The sequence below is a fragment of the Pan troglodytes genome, chromosome 4 (assembly GCF_028858775.2).
Source record: "Pan troglodytes isolate AG18354 chromosome 4, NHGRI_mPanTro3-v2.0_pri, whole genome shotgun sequence".
NCBI lineage: Eukaryota > Metazoa > Chordata > Mammalia > Primates > Hominidae > Pan > Pan troglodytes.
In genome coordinates, this window is record NC_072402.2 from 20,395,016 (window position 1) to 20,412,125 (window position 17,110).

Genomic DNA, 17,110 nt, shown 5'->3' on the forward strand with positions numbered 1-17,110 from the left:
AAAGCCCATTATTATCTTTTCAGTTCAACAGACATTTTTTAAGCACCTGGAGTACAGGTCATTTTGATCCCAAGGATGTTTTGTGTCTATAAACACTTTTATTAGAACTATACCAACACCGAGTTATCACAGAGAGACATCATTTCCAGAGCAAACTGCAGTAAGCCAATTTACGCCTTGACCAATTTTCTAAAATTTTCTCTTCTGATTGGCAGGTTCAGCCATTTAGGAAAGATTGGTGACCTATCTGCATGATGGCATTAACTACAAGGATCATCCAAGAGCCACAGTCACAAAGCCAGTCTCTGAATATGGTTCAAAGAAATCTTATAACTCTCTGAACAGGTATGCAAATAATTGCATGTAATGTATATATGTTTTTTACTATTAGATTCTCATATCAAGTAGTGATGTAAAAACTTGGAATCTCCAGAGCTAGACCAATACTGCTCACTACCCAGTATCAGGGTATTACTAAAATGAATTCTTGAAAATTTTAGAGCCAGTTTAACCTAACTTGCCCCATTCCCTGATAGCCTTATTACAGGCCCAGCTGTAACTTATCTTGGCCATCTAGGTTTACCCATCTAGGTTTACCCATGCTTTGCTTCCTGCGGAATCTTTCTAGTTCACCTTCTGGAATTCCAATCTGGGTAGAGAGGGAGAGCCAGTTAATTACTCTTTCATCCTCCTGAAGCACTTCTGTTCTTCTGAGATTCAAGGAAGACATTTACTATACTCCCGTCTGTCTCTCTCCAGTTGCTGTCATTTAGCAACCTCCCAGTCAACCACCTAACCTCATTCCAGAACCTCAACACACACATTGTTCATTAAATGCTCAGTATCTAGCCTCTGTCTTTCTCTCGACCCCAGATATGTCCATGTCCTCTATGATCTCAATGTCTTCATGAACTCCTCAACATCTCAGCCTCTTTTTCCATGATGACCTTCACCTCCCCTCCACTTTATACCTCCTTACCATGGGCAGACCCTAGATAATATCACTGCCTACAACAGCTCCACATCTAAAACAACACATTCAATTATCCAACAACTTGGACAAGCAGCCTTCTACCCTGTTTCCATCATCCGGTTGTTCCCTGCTTGTGCTCTCCTGGGACCTCCTAACTCTTGATCCTCCTGCTTTCTCCCTTTCTGCTAGACCTCTTCTGTCTTCGTTTTCTTCCCTATCCAACTGAGATTTCATGCTGCATCTCTTCTCTCTGTTCTCATAGCCCCATTCTATTGCTTTTCAGTCTAAAACCCCAACCCTGGATCAACCTTAGTGTGTGATTTTTCGATTCCCATATCTGGGTTGTAAAATATTGCTGTAGAAAATCTCAAAATAGTGCATATTGATGGCACTATAAATTCATGGCCTCCAACTTCAATTGAGCATTTGGTTTTGCCTGGCTCTCCAAAGTGGTTCAAGTCTTCTCACTTACCCCTGTCTCTAACTTGGATATCTCTTCCCTCAGTCTCATGTTTTCTGTCAGAGAAAATGGAGGCATCAGCTGGGGAACTTCCCTCAGCTTCCCACAATTAGCTAACAAATTTGCATGTAGCCACATCCGTTCTTTACTTTTTCCTCCAGTCAAAATTCAGTAAGAATGCCTTATCTGATTTCAGGCTGATCCCTCTGATAGTGCCTTGTGTAGACCTTTTAACTTGCAGGGACTGTACTGCATCTACTTCCCCTTTTTTCTCCCCTGTCTTCAACTCTTATCTCTCTACTGCTCTTGCTGTTAGCATTTAAACATATGCAAGTCTCTAGCTATTATTCGTTCTTCCCCATACGGCTAGAAGCAACTTTTTTTAAAAGAAAAAAAAAGAGGGAAAGTATCTTTTAGTTCAGGGTTATTTAACTTTTTCACTTGTTAAGACTTGTATAATGGTCCATAACATACTTTCTAGTGTTTAAAGCAAACTGGTTTTAAATGCTACAAAATTGCTCACCTGGAAAATTATTTACCACTTAGCATTCAAATATTTTATAAGTTCTTAGTTGCTCAGCATTGTTTTCTTCTTTAAACTTTTAAATTACAAAATATACAAAAGGCATAAAACATAAATGTATAGTTTAATGAATAACTATAAACCAAATACCCGCTTAACTGTCATTTAGATCAAGGAAATAACCCCATCCTATATGTCCCTTCTAAATCAATCTTCTCACCCTTCTAGAGACAACCACCATCCTGAATTTTATTATAATGATTCCTCACCTTTTCTTTTAACCCTTTGTTTGTCCCTCCAGGCCCGTTCTTCCTCTTCTCCATCCTGCTCCATCCACTGGGAAGCTAGCTTGTATATCGACAGATTCCTTTGGCCTCTGGCTTCTAGTTAGGTTTAGTCAATGCAGAGATCAGAGGCAGCAGAATGAGACAGGATATTTTCTTCCCCTGGCTCCTCCCCTTCAGAGTCTCCTTTGTCACCAACTGTATTAGCTGAGTTATCTGGAGTAATAGAACCAACATGATGTGTGTATATATGTGTGTGTGTAGTGTGTGTGTATATACAAACATATACATACATGTATATAATGTAAATAGATACGTGTGTGTGTACCCACACACATATGCACACATATACACACACATATCTATATATTGAGAGAGAGACAGAGATTTATTTTAAGGAATTGGCTCATGCAGTTGTGGAGACTCAAATAAATCCACAGTCTACAGGGTAGGCTGGCAGGCTGGAGACCTAGGGAAAAGTTGCAGTTTGAGTTCAAAGGCAGTCTGCTGGCTGAAATCCTTCTTGGTTGAGGGAGGACAATCTTTATTCTATTAAGGCCTTCGGCTGATTTGATGAGTCCCATCCACATTACGGAGGGTAATCTGCTTTATTCAAAGTCCAGCAATTTAAATGTTAATCTCATTCAAAAAATACCTTCACAGAAGCAACCGAATATATGGACCCCATGACCCAGCTGTATTAGTCTGTTCTCATGCTGCTAATAAAGACATACCTGAGACTGCATAATTTATAAAGGAAAGAGGTTTAATGGACTCACAATCATGGCAGAAGGTGAAGAAGGAGCAAAGGCATGTCTTATATGGTGGCAGGTAAGAGAACATGTGCAGGAGAATTGCCCTTTATAAAACCATCAGATCTCATGAGACTTATTCACTATCATGAGAACAGCATGGGAAAAACTCACCCCCATGATTCAGTTACCTCCCACTGGGTCCCTCTCATGACACGTGGGGATTATGGGAGCTGCAATTCGAGATGAAATTTTCTTGGGGACACAGCCAAATCATATCATTCCACCCCTGGCACCTCCCAAATCTCATGTCCCCTCATTTCAACGCCAATCATGCCTTCCCAACAGTTCCCCAAAGCCTTAACTCATTTTAGCATTAACTCAAAAGTCCACCAGTCCAAAGTCTCATCTGAGATAAGGCAAGTACCTTCCACCTAAGAGCCTGTAAAATCAAAAGCAAGTTAGTTACTTTCTAGATACAATGGGGGTACAGACATTGGATAAATATACTATTTCAAATGGGAGAAATTGGCCAAAATGAAGGGGCTACAGGCCCCATGCAAGTCCTAAATCCAGTGGTGCAGTCAAATCTTAAAAATCTAAAATCATCTCTTTTGACTCCATGTCTCACATGCAGGTCACACTGATGCAAGAGGTGGGCTCCCATGGCATTGGGCAGCTCTGCCCATGTGGCTTTGCAGGGTGTAACCTCCACTCCTGGCTGCTTTCATGGGCTGGCGTTGAGTGTCTGTGGCTTTTCTAGGTGCACGGAGCAAGCTGTCGGTGGGTCTACCATTCTGGGGTTTGGAGGATGGCAGCCCTCTTCTCACACCTCCACTAGGCAATGCCCCAGTGGGGTCTCTGTGTGGGGGCTCCCACCCCATATTTCCCTCTGCATTGCCCTAGCAGAGGTTCTCCATGAGTGCTCTGCCCCTGCAGCAAACTTTTGCCTGGACATCTAGGTGTTTCCATACATCCTCTGAAATCTAGGCAGAGGTTCCCAAACCTCAATTCTTGTCTTCTGTGCACCTGCAGGCTCAACACCACATGGAAGCTGCCAAGGGTTGGGGCTCGCACACTCTAAGCCACAGCCTGAGCTGTACCTTGGCCCCTTTTAGCCATGGCTGGAGCAGCTGGGATGCAGGGCACCAAGTCCGTAGGCTGCACACAGCAGGGGGGCCCTGGGCCTGGCCCAGGAAACCATTTTTCACTTCTAGTCCTTGCGCCTGTGATGGGGAGGGGCTGCTGCAAGGTCTCTGACATGCCTTGGAGACATTTTGCCCATTGTCTTTGTTAGTCACCAGATTAACATTTGGCTCCTCCTTACTTATGCAAATTTCTGCAGCTGGCTTGAATTTCTCCCCAGAAAATGGGTTTTTCTTTTCTGTCGCATTGTCAGACTGCAAATTTTTCAGACTTTTATGCTCTGCTTCCTCTTGAACACTTTGCTCCTTAGAAATTTCTTTTGCTAGATACCCTAAATCATCTCTCTCAAGTTCAAAGTTCCACAGATCTCTAGGACAGAAGCAAAATGCCGGCAGTCTCTTTGCATAGCAAGAGTGACATTTACTCCAGTTCCCAACAAGTTCCTCATCTCCATCTGAGACCACCTCAGCCTGGACTTTATTGTCCATATCATTATCAGCATTTTGGTCAAAGCCATTCAACAAGTTTCTAGGAAGTTCCAAACTTCCCCACATCTTCCTGTCTTCTTCTGAGCCCTCCAAACTGTTTCAACCTCTGCCTGTTACCCAGTTCCAAAGTCGCTTCCGCATTTTCATGTATCTTTACAGCAGCACCCCACTCTACTGGTACCAATTTATTGTATTAGTCTCTTCTTAAGCTGCTAATAAAGACATACCTGAGACTGTGTAATTTATAAAGAAAAAGAGGTTTAATGGACTCACAGTTTCACTTGGCTGAGGAGGCTTCATAATCATGGCACAAGGTGAAGGAGGAGCAAAGGCATGTCTTACATGGCAGCAGACAAGAGAACGTATGCAGGGGAATTGCCCCCTTTATAAAACCATTAGATCTCATGAGACTCATTCACTATCACGAAAACAGCCCAGGAAAATCCTGCCCCCATGAGTCAATTACCTTCCACCAGGTCCCTCCCGTGACACATGGGGATTATGGGAGCTACAATTCAAGGTGAGATTTGGGTGGGGACATAGCCAAACCATATCACCAGCCAAGCTGACACATAAAATTAACCATCACACCAACCAAAGGCCACATTTCTATTTCTTTGAGATGGAGGCTCGCTCTGTTGCCCAGGCTGGAGTGCAGTGGTGCGATCTCAGCTCTCTGCAACCTCTGCCTCCTAGGTTCAACTGATTCTCCTGCCTCAGTCTCCCAAGTAGTTTGGACTACTGGTGTGCATCACCACCACACCCAGCTAATTTTTTTTTTTTTTTTTTTTTTTTTTTTTGTATTTTTAGTAGAGACAGGGTTTCACCATGTTGGGCAGGCTGGTCTTGAACTCCTGACCTCAGGTGATCCACCCGCCTTGGCCTCCCAAAGTGTTGAGATTACAGGCATGAGCCACCACACCTGGCCCAATTAAAAATTTAATAGGCCTTTTTAGAAATAGAGAATTCTGTCTTTTGTTTTTAACATACACACACACACACACACACACACACACACACACACACAAACACACACACAAACACACTCCTAATTTAGGGTCCTGAGAGCTTTGCATTTTTTACAAATCTTCTCCCTAACTAAAATGGCTTAAAGTAGCTAATATCTGGACCCCTTATTCAAGTATTTTGGCATTACAACTGTTATTTGTTTGTTGTTGTTTGTTATTTGGGATTACAGGCATGAGCCACTGCTCAGCCCAAAAGGCCACATTTCGTACGAGACTTACCTTTCCATGCAACTCTTCAGGCCTAGGAATGGTTATGGTTCTGGTTGTTATGAGCCCAAGGGCGTGCACCATTCCTTGTAGTTTTTCCTAAACTCTGCCCATGCCTTTTATTAAAGTCCTTAATTATTCAGCTTAAGTATGCCAATACACTTTCCAAGCACACAATACTAAGCAATATAATTGCCTGCTTTTTAATTTGATATAAATGGAGTCATGGTGTGTATTTTCCTGTGTTGTGCTTCCTTTGTTCTGTGTTATTTACAGAAGCTTCATCCATATTGTTGTATGTAACAGTTCATTCATCTTTGTTGCTGTGTAGAATTCTAATATATGAATATACCATGATTTATATATCCATTCTAATGGTGATGAATATGTGTGTTGTTTCCTGATTTAAGCTATCATAAACAATACATCTAGGAACATTTTGATATATGCATCTATATACACAATTTTCTCTACGGCATATATGTAGGATTGGAATTACCACATCATAAAATATACATATATTTAATTTTATGAGAGAATGCCAGACAATGTTCCAAAGTGGTAGCTTCAATTTACACTGCACCCATAGTACACAGCAATTCTGTTACTCTCTATCCTCTCTACTCTCCATCCTCACCAAAGTAACCATCCTGTTGTTTTCACACTTTTGTATTTTTGCCAGTTCTGGTGGACAGTGAGTCATAGTGATTTTCATTTGCATTTCCTTGACAACAATAAGATTGGCTTTATTAGCCATTTGGATTTGTCTTTTTATGTGGTATCTGTTGAAATCTTTTGTCCGTATTTTACATTGAGTGGTTTTTGTTCTTGATCTGAACAAATTCTTTCTGTATTCTAGATTTTAGTTTTTGTTAGCTATATCTGTTACATATGGCTTCTCATTCTGTAGTTTATCTTTTAATTTCTTTGTTTTGCTGAACTGAAGTTCTTTAGTTTAATGAAATCAAATTTATCAATATTTTCCTTTATAAGTAGGACTTTTTCTGTCTCGTTAAAGAAATTCTTCCCTACCCTGAGATCATAAAATTTTTTCTATATTATTTTTAGTAGTGTTATATTTTGCCTCTCACATGTAGGTATTTAATCTACCTGCAAGTAATTTTTATACATAACACAAAACAGGAAAACAATTTTCTTTTTCTCCACATGGATATTCTATTGTTTGAATTTCATTTTTTGAAAAGAGTTTCCTTTCCCTGTTGCTCTGCAGTGTCATCTACTTCATGTGTTAAGTGTCTGTGCTTTTCTATTCGTCTACTTGGTTATCCTGTCAATACTATGCTGCCTTAATTATTTCACCTTTGAAAAATATGTCTTGTCTTGGCCCTTTGCAATCTTACATAATTTTTTTTTTTTTTTTTTTTTTTGAGATGGAATCTCTCTCTGTCCCCAGGCTGGAGTGCAGTGGCATGATCTCAGCTCACTGTCACCTCTGCCTCCCGGGTTCATGCCATTCTCCTGCCTCAGCCTCCCGAATAGCTGGGACTACAGGCATGCACCACCACGCCCAGCTAATTTTTGTATTTTCAGTAGAGATGGGGTTTCACCATGTTGGCCAGGGTGGTCTTGATCTCCTGACCTCGTGAACTGCCCGCCTTGGCCTCCGAAAGTGCTGGGATTACAGGTATTGCCACCACACCCAGCCACAATCTTACATAAATTTTATAATCAGACTGTCAAGTTACACAAAGAAAAGAAGTTAAGATTTTAATTGGGATTGCATTAAGTCTATGAATTAATATGGGATTCAGTTTTCCAACTTATGAACATAGTATGTATCTCTTCACTTATTTAAGTCTTCTTTAATGTTCTTCAATAATGTTTTATTCCTACATACTGGATATTTTTAGATGTTATTATAAAGGGAATATGAAGAGAATCCGTTTCCTATTTCATCATCTACCTCTTTCTTATTGGTGTATAAAAATACAGTGATTTTTTTTTTGAAATTGATTTGCCCTCATAACTCTGCTAAGTCCCATTACTAATTCTAATAATTAAGACAAACTTCCTCAAAGTTTGTTAAAAATGATTCTCTCTTTCTTAAATGCCATTCATTTCTCAACTCACTACAAACGAATTTTCTTCCTCCACCACTCCAGTCACACTGCTGTTTCAAGGTCACCAACAGCCTTCAAATTGCCCAATCCGAAGGACACTCCTTAGCTTTCTCAAGAGCTTGCAGACCTTTCCCCCTTTTTGAAATGCCATCTTTTTTTCCTTCTATTGCAAAACACTCTTGTTTTTTCAACTTCTCTGCTGCAGGATTACTTGTTCAGTCAGCCTCCTACATGTTGATGTTTCTTCAGGTTCTGTCCTAGACTCTTTTCTCTCCTCTTGCTATACATTGTTCCTCCTGGAGCCCTTTCATCTGCTCTCATGGCTTCAGTGATTGCTCCTACATTGATGACTCTCAGATTTCAAATTATCAGATCCCATATTACTCTCTTGAGCCTCGAGCCTGTATATCCAATTGCCTAGTCATCCCCAGTTGATCCTTCCCCAGCAAGCTTAATAATAAAAATTAGCTAACTTTGTCTAAAAATAATATATTTATGCAAACTCAGCATGTATAGAATTTATATTACCCAAGGCAAATATAAAAGAAAAATAAAATAGAGATATAAAAAATTAGGGAAAAGGGATAAAATCATCATTTTCAGATGATATGATTGTATGCCTGGAAGTCCCAAGAGACTTTAAAGTCAAAATATTAAACAAATATTAATAAAGGTATACTTTGCATACAAAATTATATATATATGCACATGTGTATTTGTGTGCATATAAAACAATAAATATTGTTGAAGGTTTGGATAATGTATTCAGAGTTTCTGTTTAGAAGATAAGATTGAGAAGAGGAGAAATTGTCCTCTTTTCTAGTTACTGAAGAAAAAAAAACATTGGAATTTAAGAATTTACTTAAATGATGAAAGGAATGAGAAGGGAGAGAAACAACTTAATTTACCTGTCTGATGTAAAGGAGATCTACCTTAGATTATCTACTGGTGTGTTAGTCTCTTCTCACACACTATAAAGACATACCTGCGACTAGGTAATTTATAAAGCAAAGAGATTTAATTGGCTCACAATTTTGCAGGCTGTACAGGATTCTGCTTCTGGGGAGGCCTCAGGAAATTTCCAATCATGGCAGAAGGTGAAAAGGAAGCAGGCACGTCTCCACCCATTTGTGGCTGGAGCAGGAGGAAGGGAGGGAAGGGGGAGGTGCTACACACTTTTAACCAACCAGATCTCCTGAGAACTCACTCACTATCACAAGATCAGCAAGGGGGAAATCTGCCGCCATGATCCAATCACCTCCCACCGGGCCCCTCCTCCAACACCGGGAATTACAATTCGACATGAGATTTGGGTGGGGACAAAATCCAAACCATATCAACTGGGCAGTTCCTCTAGGAAGTAAGTGAATCCTCTCCTTATTCAGGAAGACTTCATAGCTTGATGGACTCAAGTGGGCCATTAAAGGATCTGTTACAAAGCAGTCTAAAAAAAGGTCTGGGACATGGGTTTTTGTTTTTGCTGGGAGTGGGAGAATCAACAGGAAAACCAACTAAAACAAATTGAAAAATTAAGTAAATTGTCTGGGAACAAATGTGTGCATGCATAATCTATATATGTAAACAACACCCACTTGCAAACTTAATAGGAAAATATATTTCACTTACAGTAATAACAAAAAGGATAAAATCTCTTGGAATGCAACTAACAGGAAATGCATGAGATCTATATGAAGAAAACTTTAAACATTGATAAGAAAAGCAATTAAAAAAACTGAACATGGAAAAGGCATTCCATGTTTGTTCTAGTTACTATTAAGATAACAAATAAAATTATCCCAAAGTTTAGGGGTTTAAAACAGCCATTTCATTTTACTGACAAATTCTGTGGGTCAGAGGTTAGACAGAACACAATAGGAATGGCTTGTATCTGCTCCATGATGTCTGGGGCCTCAGGTGGGAAAACTCAAATGACTTGTGGTGATTCAACATCTTCAAGTGGCCCAGTGACTCGAGGCTGGAATCATCCTGAGGCACCTTCACTTTCTTGTCTGACAGTTGATGCTTGCGGTTGGCTAGGACTTTAGCTGGGGCTGATAACCAGATGCCCTACACATACCCTGCCCTTGCATTCCTCACAGCATAGGGGCCTCAGGGTAGTTGGACATCTTACATGGTGGCTCAGGGGGTACAGAAGTGAGTGTGCCAGTGAACAAGGAGAAAGTTGCATCACTTTTTACAACCTAGTCTTAGAATTCACACAGTGTCACTTCAGCTGCATTCTACCAGTTACAACTCAGAGACAAGATGGCTCAGGTTAAAGGGGCGAGGACATAGACCCCATTTCTTAATGAGCGGAGTGTCAAGGCCACATTGTGGGATAGGAAATATTGTTGCAGCATCTTTGGAAAACGTAATCTGACATGCATGCTCTTGGATGAAACAGCTTGCCATCATTTGAATCTCAATTTTTTATTAGTTAATATATAAATTTTATGTGAATGTTCCCACGCCCAACTTACATGTAATTGTTGTCCAGTACTTTAGCATTCTTTTTTTTAACTGTAAAACTTAGTCATTTATGGAGTCCCGGCCTTGCAAGGGTTGGAGCCCCCTCCAGTGCATGCTGAAAAATTTTTCTCTTGGTTTCTCAGAGGATTATGGAGTCCGCCTTAAGAAAGGCAAGCTCCGGACACTCTGTAAAGTAGAATGGCCCAAGTTTGGAGTTGGGTGGCCCTCTGAAGGGTCATTGAATCCTACAATTGTTCAAGCCGTGTGGCAGGTTGTTACCCAAGCTCCCGGCTATCCTAATCAGTTTCCCTATAAAAATCAATGGTTAAGTTTGGTCCGGAATCCTCCTCCATGGCTCCGTTCATGCGCCATTCACAATTCCACCTCCAAAGTCCTCCTGAGCCAGGCCGCGTTTTCGCCTCAACCCTCAGCCGGTTCGGCTCCCCCTGTACTGCCTCCCTCTGAAGAAGAGGAGAGTCTCCCTCACCCAGTCCCACCGCCTTACAACCAAGTTGCTCGCTTAGGGTCGTCCCATGTCTCCTTGATGACGTCCCCTGTGGCCTCGCCGCGGTGGGAGGAAGCAGCCCCTCTACTACCACTGAGAGACGCACAAGTCCCTCCGGGTGATGAGCGCTCAGCCCCCTTCTTGGTTTATGTCCCTTTTTCTACTTCTGACTTGTATAATTGGAAAACCCAAAATCCTGCCTTCTCTGAAAAGCCCCAGGCTTTGACCTCACTGATGGAGTCCATACTCCAGACCCATCGGCCCACCTGGGATGACTGCCAACCGCTCCTTTTAACTCTCTTTACCTCTGAGGAGAGGGAGCATATCTGGAGAGAGGCCAGAAAGCACTTCCTTGCATCAGCCAATAGACCGGAGGAGGAAGCTAGAGACCTCCTTGAGGAGGTCTTTTCCTCTACCCGGCCTAACTGGGACCCAAATTCCTCAAGTGGAAGGAGAGCTTTGGACGATTTTCACTGGTATCTCCTCACGGGTATTAAGGGAGCCGCTCGGAAACCCATAAACTTGTCTAAGGCGACTGAAGTCATCCAGGGGCCCGATGAGTCACCAGGAGCGTTTTTAGAGCACCTCCGGGAGGCTTATCGGATTTACACCCCTTTTGACCCGGCGGCCCCCGAAAATAGCCGTGCTCTTAATTTGGCATTTGTGGCTCAGGCAGCCCCAGATATTAAAAGAAAACTCCAAAAACTGGAGGGATTTGCTGGAATGAATATCAGTCAGCTTTTAGAAATAGCCCAAAAGGTTTTTGACAACCAAGAGTTTGAAAAACAAAAACAAGCAACACAGGCAGCTGAAAAGGCTGCTGATAAAGCATTCAAAGGACAAACAAAAATCTTAGTGGCGGCTATCCAAGAGGTACAGAATGAAATGGCCCGTTAATTTGGACAGACACAGAAGAACAGGCTTTTCGAAACCTGAAAAAGGCATTAACTGAAGCCTCTGCTTTAGCCCTCCCTAATATCTCAAAGCCGTTTCACCTGTTTGTCCATGAAAGCCAGGGAGTTGCTAAAGGGGTGCTTACTCAGACTTTAGGACCCTGGAGACGCCCAGTGGCCTATTTATCTAAGAGACTGGATCCCGTGGCCTCTGGATGGCCAAGTTGTCTGCGAGCAGTAGCAGCTACAGCAAGCCTAGTCCAAGAGGCTGATAAGTTAACTCTGGGCCAAAATTTAACCCTTACAACTCCTCATGCCATAGAGACTTTACTTCAAAGTGCTTCTGGCGAATGGATGTCAAATGCTCGCATCCTGCAGTATCAGTTTACTGTTAGATCAGCCTCGTTTGACTTTCTCTCCCACATGGTGTTTGAATCCAGCTACTATCCATGACTGTCAGGAACTGTTAGAAACTACCGAAACTGGCCCACCCGATCTTCAAGATATGCCCCTAGAGAAGGTGGACGCCACTGTGTTCACAGACAGTAGCAGCTTTCTCGAGCAGGGAGTATGAAAGGCCGGTGCAACTGTTACCATGGAGACAGATGTGCTGTGGGCTCAGGCTTTACAAGCAAACACCTCAGCGCAAAAAGCTGAATTGATGGCCCTCACTCAGGCTCTCCGATGGGGTAAGGATAAACGTATTAATGTTTACACTGACAGCAGGTACACCTTTGCTACTGTGCATGTACATGGAGCCATCTACCAGGAGCGCAGGCTACTCACCTCAGCAGGAAAGGCTATCAAAAACAAAGAAGAATCCCACATCTTCAAAGCCTAACAGATCAAGCAGCTCTCCAGTGCACAACCTGCGCCCAGGTAAATGCCAAGCAAGGTCCTAAACCCAGCCCAGGCCACTGTCTCCGAAAAAACTTGCCAGAAGAAAAGTGGGAAATTGACTTTACAGAAGTAAAACCACACCGGGCTGGGTACAAATACCTTCTAGTACTAGTAGACACCTTCTCCGGATGGACTGAAGCATTTCCTACCAAAAACGAAACTGCCAATACGGTAGTTAAGTTCTTACTTAATGAAATCATCCCTTGATACGGGCTGCCTGCTGCCATAGGGTCTGATAATGGACCTGCCTTCACCTCGTCCATAGCTCGGTCGGTCAGTAAGACGTTAAACATTCAGTGGAAGTTCCATGGTGCCTATTGACCACAGAGCTCTGGGCAGGTGGAATGCATGAACTGCACCCTAAAAAATACTCTTACAAAATTAATTTTAAAAACCGGTGAAAATTGGGTGAGTCTCCTTCCTTTAGCCCTACTTAGAGTAAGGTGCACCCCTTATCAGGCTGGGTTATCGCCTTTTGAAATTATGTATGGGCAGGCGCCGCCTATCTTGCCTAAGCTAAGAGATGCCCATTTGGCAGAAATATCACAAGCTAATTTATTGCAGTACTTACAGTCTCTCCAAGAGGTACAAGATATTATTCTGCCACTTGTTCGAGGAGCCCATCCCAATCCAATTTCTGAACAGATGGGGCCCTGCCATTCATTCCAGCCAGGAGACCTAGTGTTTATTAAAAAGTTCCAGAGAGAAGGACTCACTCCTGCTTGGAAGGGACCTCACACCGTCATCCTCACGATGCCAACGGCTCTGAAGGTGGATTGAATTCCTGCTTGGATTCATCACTCCCACATCAAAAAGGCCAACAGAGCCCAGCTAGAAACATGGGTCCCCAAGGCTGGATCAGGCCCCTTAAAACTGCGCCTAAGTCGGGTGAAACTGTTAGATTAATTCTTTTTATTTACTTCTCTTGTTTGTTTTCACCTATTATGTCCTCTGTGGCTTCCTACTCCTTCCTCCTCACCTCTTTCACAACAGGACGTGTATTCGCCAACACTACTTGGATGGCTGGTACTTCCAAGGAAGTCACCTTTGCCGTCGATTTATGTGCACTGTTCCCAGAGCCAGCTTGCACCCATGAAGAACAACACAACTTACCGGTCATAGGAGCAGAAAGTGTCGACCTTGCAGTAGGATTTGGACACTCTGGGAGCCAAACTGGATGTGGAAGCTCCAAAGGTACAGAAAAAGAACTCCAAAATTTTGACTTTTACCTCTGTCCTGGGAATCACCCTGACACTAGCTGTCGAGATACTTATCAGTTTTTCTGCCCTGATTGGACATGTGTAACTTTAGCCACCTACTTTGGGGGATTAACCAGATCTTCATTCCATAACTTGTGCTTCTTGTCCTAAATTATGTACTAGAAAAAATTGTAATCCTCTTACTATAACTGTCCATGACCCTAATTCAACTCAATAATATTATGGCATGTCATGGGAATTAAGATTTTATATCCCAGGATTTAATGTTGGCAGTATGTTCACCATCCAAAAAAAAAATCCTGGTCTCATGGAGCCCACCCAAGCCAATCTGGCCTTTGACTGCTCTAGGTGACCCTATGTTCTAGAAACCCCCTGACAAAGTTGATTTAACTGTTCCTCCACCATTCTTAGTCATAAAAGACACACTCCAAAAGTTCGAGAAAATCTAGATAGGCACCAACAGGAACAAGAAAATAACATCCCCTGGTATCAAAACATGTTCAACTGGAACCCCTGGCTAACTACTTTAATCACTGAGTTAGCTGGACCTCTCCTCATCATACTATTAAGTTTAATTTTTGGGCCTTGTATATTAAATTGGTTTCTTAATTTTGTAAAACAATGCATAGCTTCTGTCAAACTTATGTATCTTAAGACTCAATATAACCCCCTTGTTATAACTGAGGAATCAACGATTTGATTCCCCAAAAACACAAGTGGGGAATGTAATGCCCAACCTGGTTTTTACTAACTCTGTTTTTAGACTCTCCCTTTTCCTTTAATCACCTAGTCTCGTTTCCACCTGAGTTGACTCTCCCTTAGCTAAGAGAGCCAAACAGACCCCATCTTGGCTCTTTCACTGGCAGCCCCCTCCTCAAGGACTTAACTTGTGCAAGCTGACTCCCAGCACATCCAAGAATGCAATTAACTGATAAGATACTGTGGCAAGCTATATCAGCAGTTCCCAGGAATTCATCTGATTGATAACGCCCAAAGCCCCGGGTCTATCACCTTGTAATAGTCTTAAAGCCCCTGCACCTGGAACTGTTTACGTTCCTGTAACCATTTATCCTTTTAACTTTTTGACTACTTTACTTCTGTAAAATTGTTTTAACTAGGCCCCCCGCCTTCCTAAACCAAGGTATAAAAGATAATCAAGCCCCTTTCCTTTCTCGGGGCCGAGAGAATTTTGAGCGTTAGCCGTCTCTCGGTCGCCGGCTAATAAAGGACTCTTAATTCGTCTCAAAGCGTGGCGTTTTTCTAACTCGCTCGGGTACAACAATTATTCTTGTTCTAAAGGTCCATGTCTGTTTGAACTAATCCATGTGTTAATCACTCTCTTTTCTTATCATTCTTTCTCACATTCATTCTTCCTCCAAGATTTCCTTGTTCCTAAAATTCCTCCTTTAGTAGTTCTTTCACAGCTAGGGCCTATTCATGGTAAATTCTTCTGATTTCTGTCTGAAAATAAGCTTTTATTTCACTTTTATTCTTGAATGATAATTTAGCTGACTTAAGAATTCTAAGATTCACTAATGTTAGTTTCTGATTTACATATTTTTACTAAAAAATGCTTTTCTATCAAAATACCCTCAGGGCCAAAAACAGTAGGGTCAAAATGACAAAATCAAACTCTACATTGCCCTGTTATGTTATACAAGTAACTTGAGAAGACTTGTTTCTGATAGCAGGGATCTTATTGTCTCTTTAACATTAAAGTCAAAATATTAAACAAATATTAATAAAGGTATACTTTGCATACAAAATTATATATATATGCACATGTGTATTTGTGTGCATATAAAACAATAAATATTGTTGAAGGTTTGGATAATGTATTCAGAGTTTCTGTTTAGAAGATAAGATTGAGAAGAGGAGAAATTGTCCTCTTTTCTAGTTACTGAAGAAAAAAAAACATTGGAATTTAAGAATTTACTTAAATGATGAAAGGAATGAGAAGGGAGAGAAACAACTTAATTTACCTGTCTGATGTAAAGGAGATCTACCTTAGATTATCTACTGGTGTGTTAGTCTCTTCTCACACACTATAAAGACATACCTGCGACTAGGTAATTTATAAAGCAAAGAGATTTAATTGGCTCACAATTTTGCAGGCTGTACAGGATTCTGCTTCTGGGGAGGCCTCAGGAAATTTCCAATCATGGCAGAAGGTGAAAAGGAAGCAGGCACGTCTCCACCCATTTGTGGCTGGAGCAGGAGGAAGGGAGGGAAGGGGGAGGTGCTACACACTTTTAACCAACCAGATCTCCTGAGAACTCACTCACTATCACAAGATCAGCAAGAGGGAAATCCGCCGCCATGATCCAATCACCTCCCACCGGGCCCCTCCTCTAACACCGGGAATTAAAATTAGACATGAGATTTGGGTGGGGACAAAATCCAAACCATATCAACTGGGCAGTTCCTCTAGGAAGTAAGTGAATCCACTCCTTATTCAGGAAGACTTCATAGCTTGATGGACTCAAGTGGGCCATTAAAGGATCTGTTACAAAGCAGTCTAAAAAAAGGTCTGGGACATGGGTTTTTGTTTTTGCTGGGAGTGGGAGGAGGTCCATGGATGTGTTTTAGGAATTGTTGAACCCCAAAACATTATAGGTAACATTTTGTCTTTTCTCCCTTTCTCCTCCCAGCATCCCTTACTTTCCTTACAGAAACAGAAAAGTAAGGAGATAGCTAAATCCTTTTGGAATATCAAAAAAGAAAATCTGGGAAGATTTCTGAGTAATAAAAACCCATGGAAAAACACTAGAGATATAATTCTGTTGAGATAGATTTTGACCAACTCTTTTGTTGAGATGTCAGTTAATGTTTGTGTGTTTCTTGACAGTTATTAGCTGTAAAATAATCATTGAAAATGAAAAGGCTTTTCATATTGAAGTAAAAAACTGGGTAACTATTAGATTACAGTAAAATTTAATCTAGTTTATAATCATTATAGAGTTGGGTTTAAAGCAAGCTCCCCACAAATACTCAATTCATTTTCTTTTTATAAAGTTATATTAGAGGAGTGTACTTCATACACATTATTACCAGCTGACCTTTACTGAATTTTTAAAGAAAAATTTTAATCACTTAGTTCTGTACATAAAACTGAAAAAGTTGAAAATCAGAGAACTTTTTGTTGTGATTAAATCATTAATATATTTTTAAATGGTCATTG

At 41.4% G+C, this 17,110-nt stretch overlaps 1 protein-coding gene across 3 annotated transcripts in view; it reads left to right on the plus strand.

Annotated features, from left to right (window-relative positions):
• Nucleotides 1-212: 212 nt before the first annotated feature.
• The window catches only part of LOC134810064 (endogenous retrovirus group S71 member 1 Env polyprotein-like), a 37,534-nt gene continuing 20,636 nt past the window's right edge, over nt 213-17,110 (plus strand). The window contains exons 1-3 of one of the 3 annotated variants that reach the window (XM_063811109.1): nt 213-345; nt 2,904-3,071; nt 13,703-13,903. In XM_063811109.1, coding sequence (XP_063667179.1) covers nt 3,053-3,071; nt 13,703-13,903 — 220 coding nt within the window. In that variant the 5' untranslated portion in view covers nt 213-345; nt 2,904-3,052. The remainder of the gene's footprint in view (nt 346-2,903; nt 3,072-13,702; nt 13,904-17,110) is intronic. The other 2 variants (XR_010157175.1, XR_010157176.1) reach the window with 2 other exon arrangements.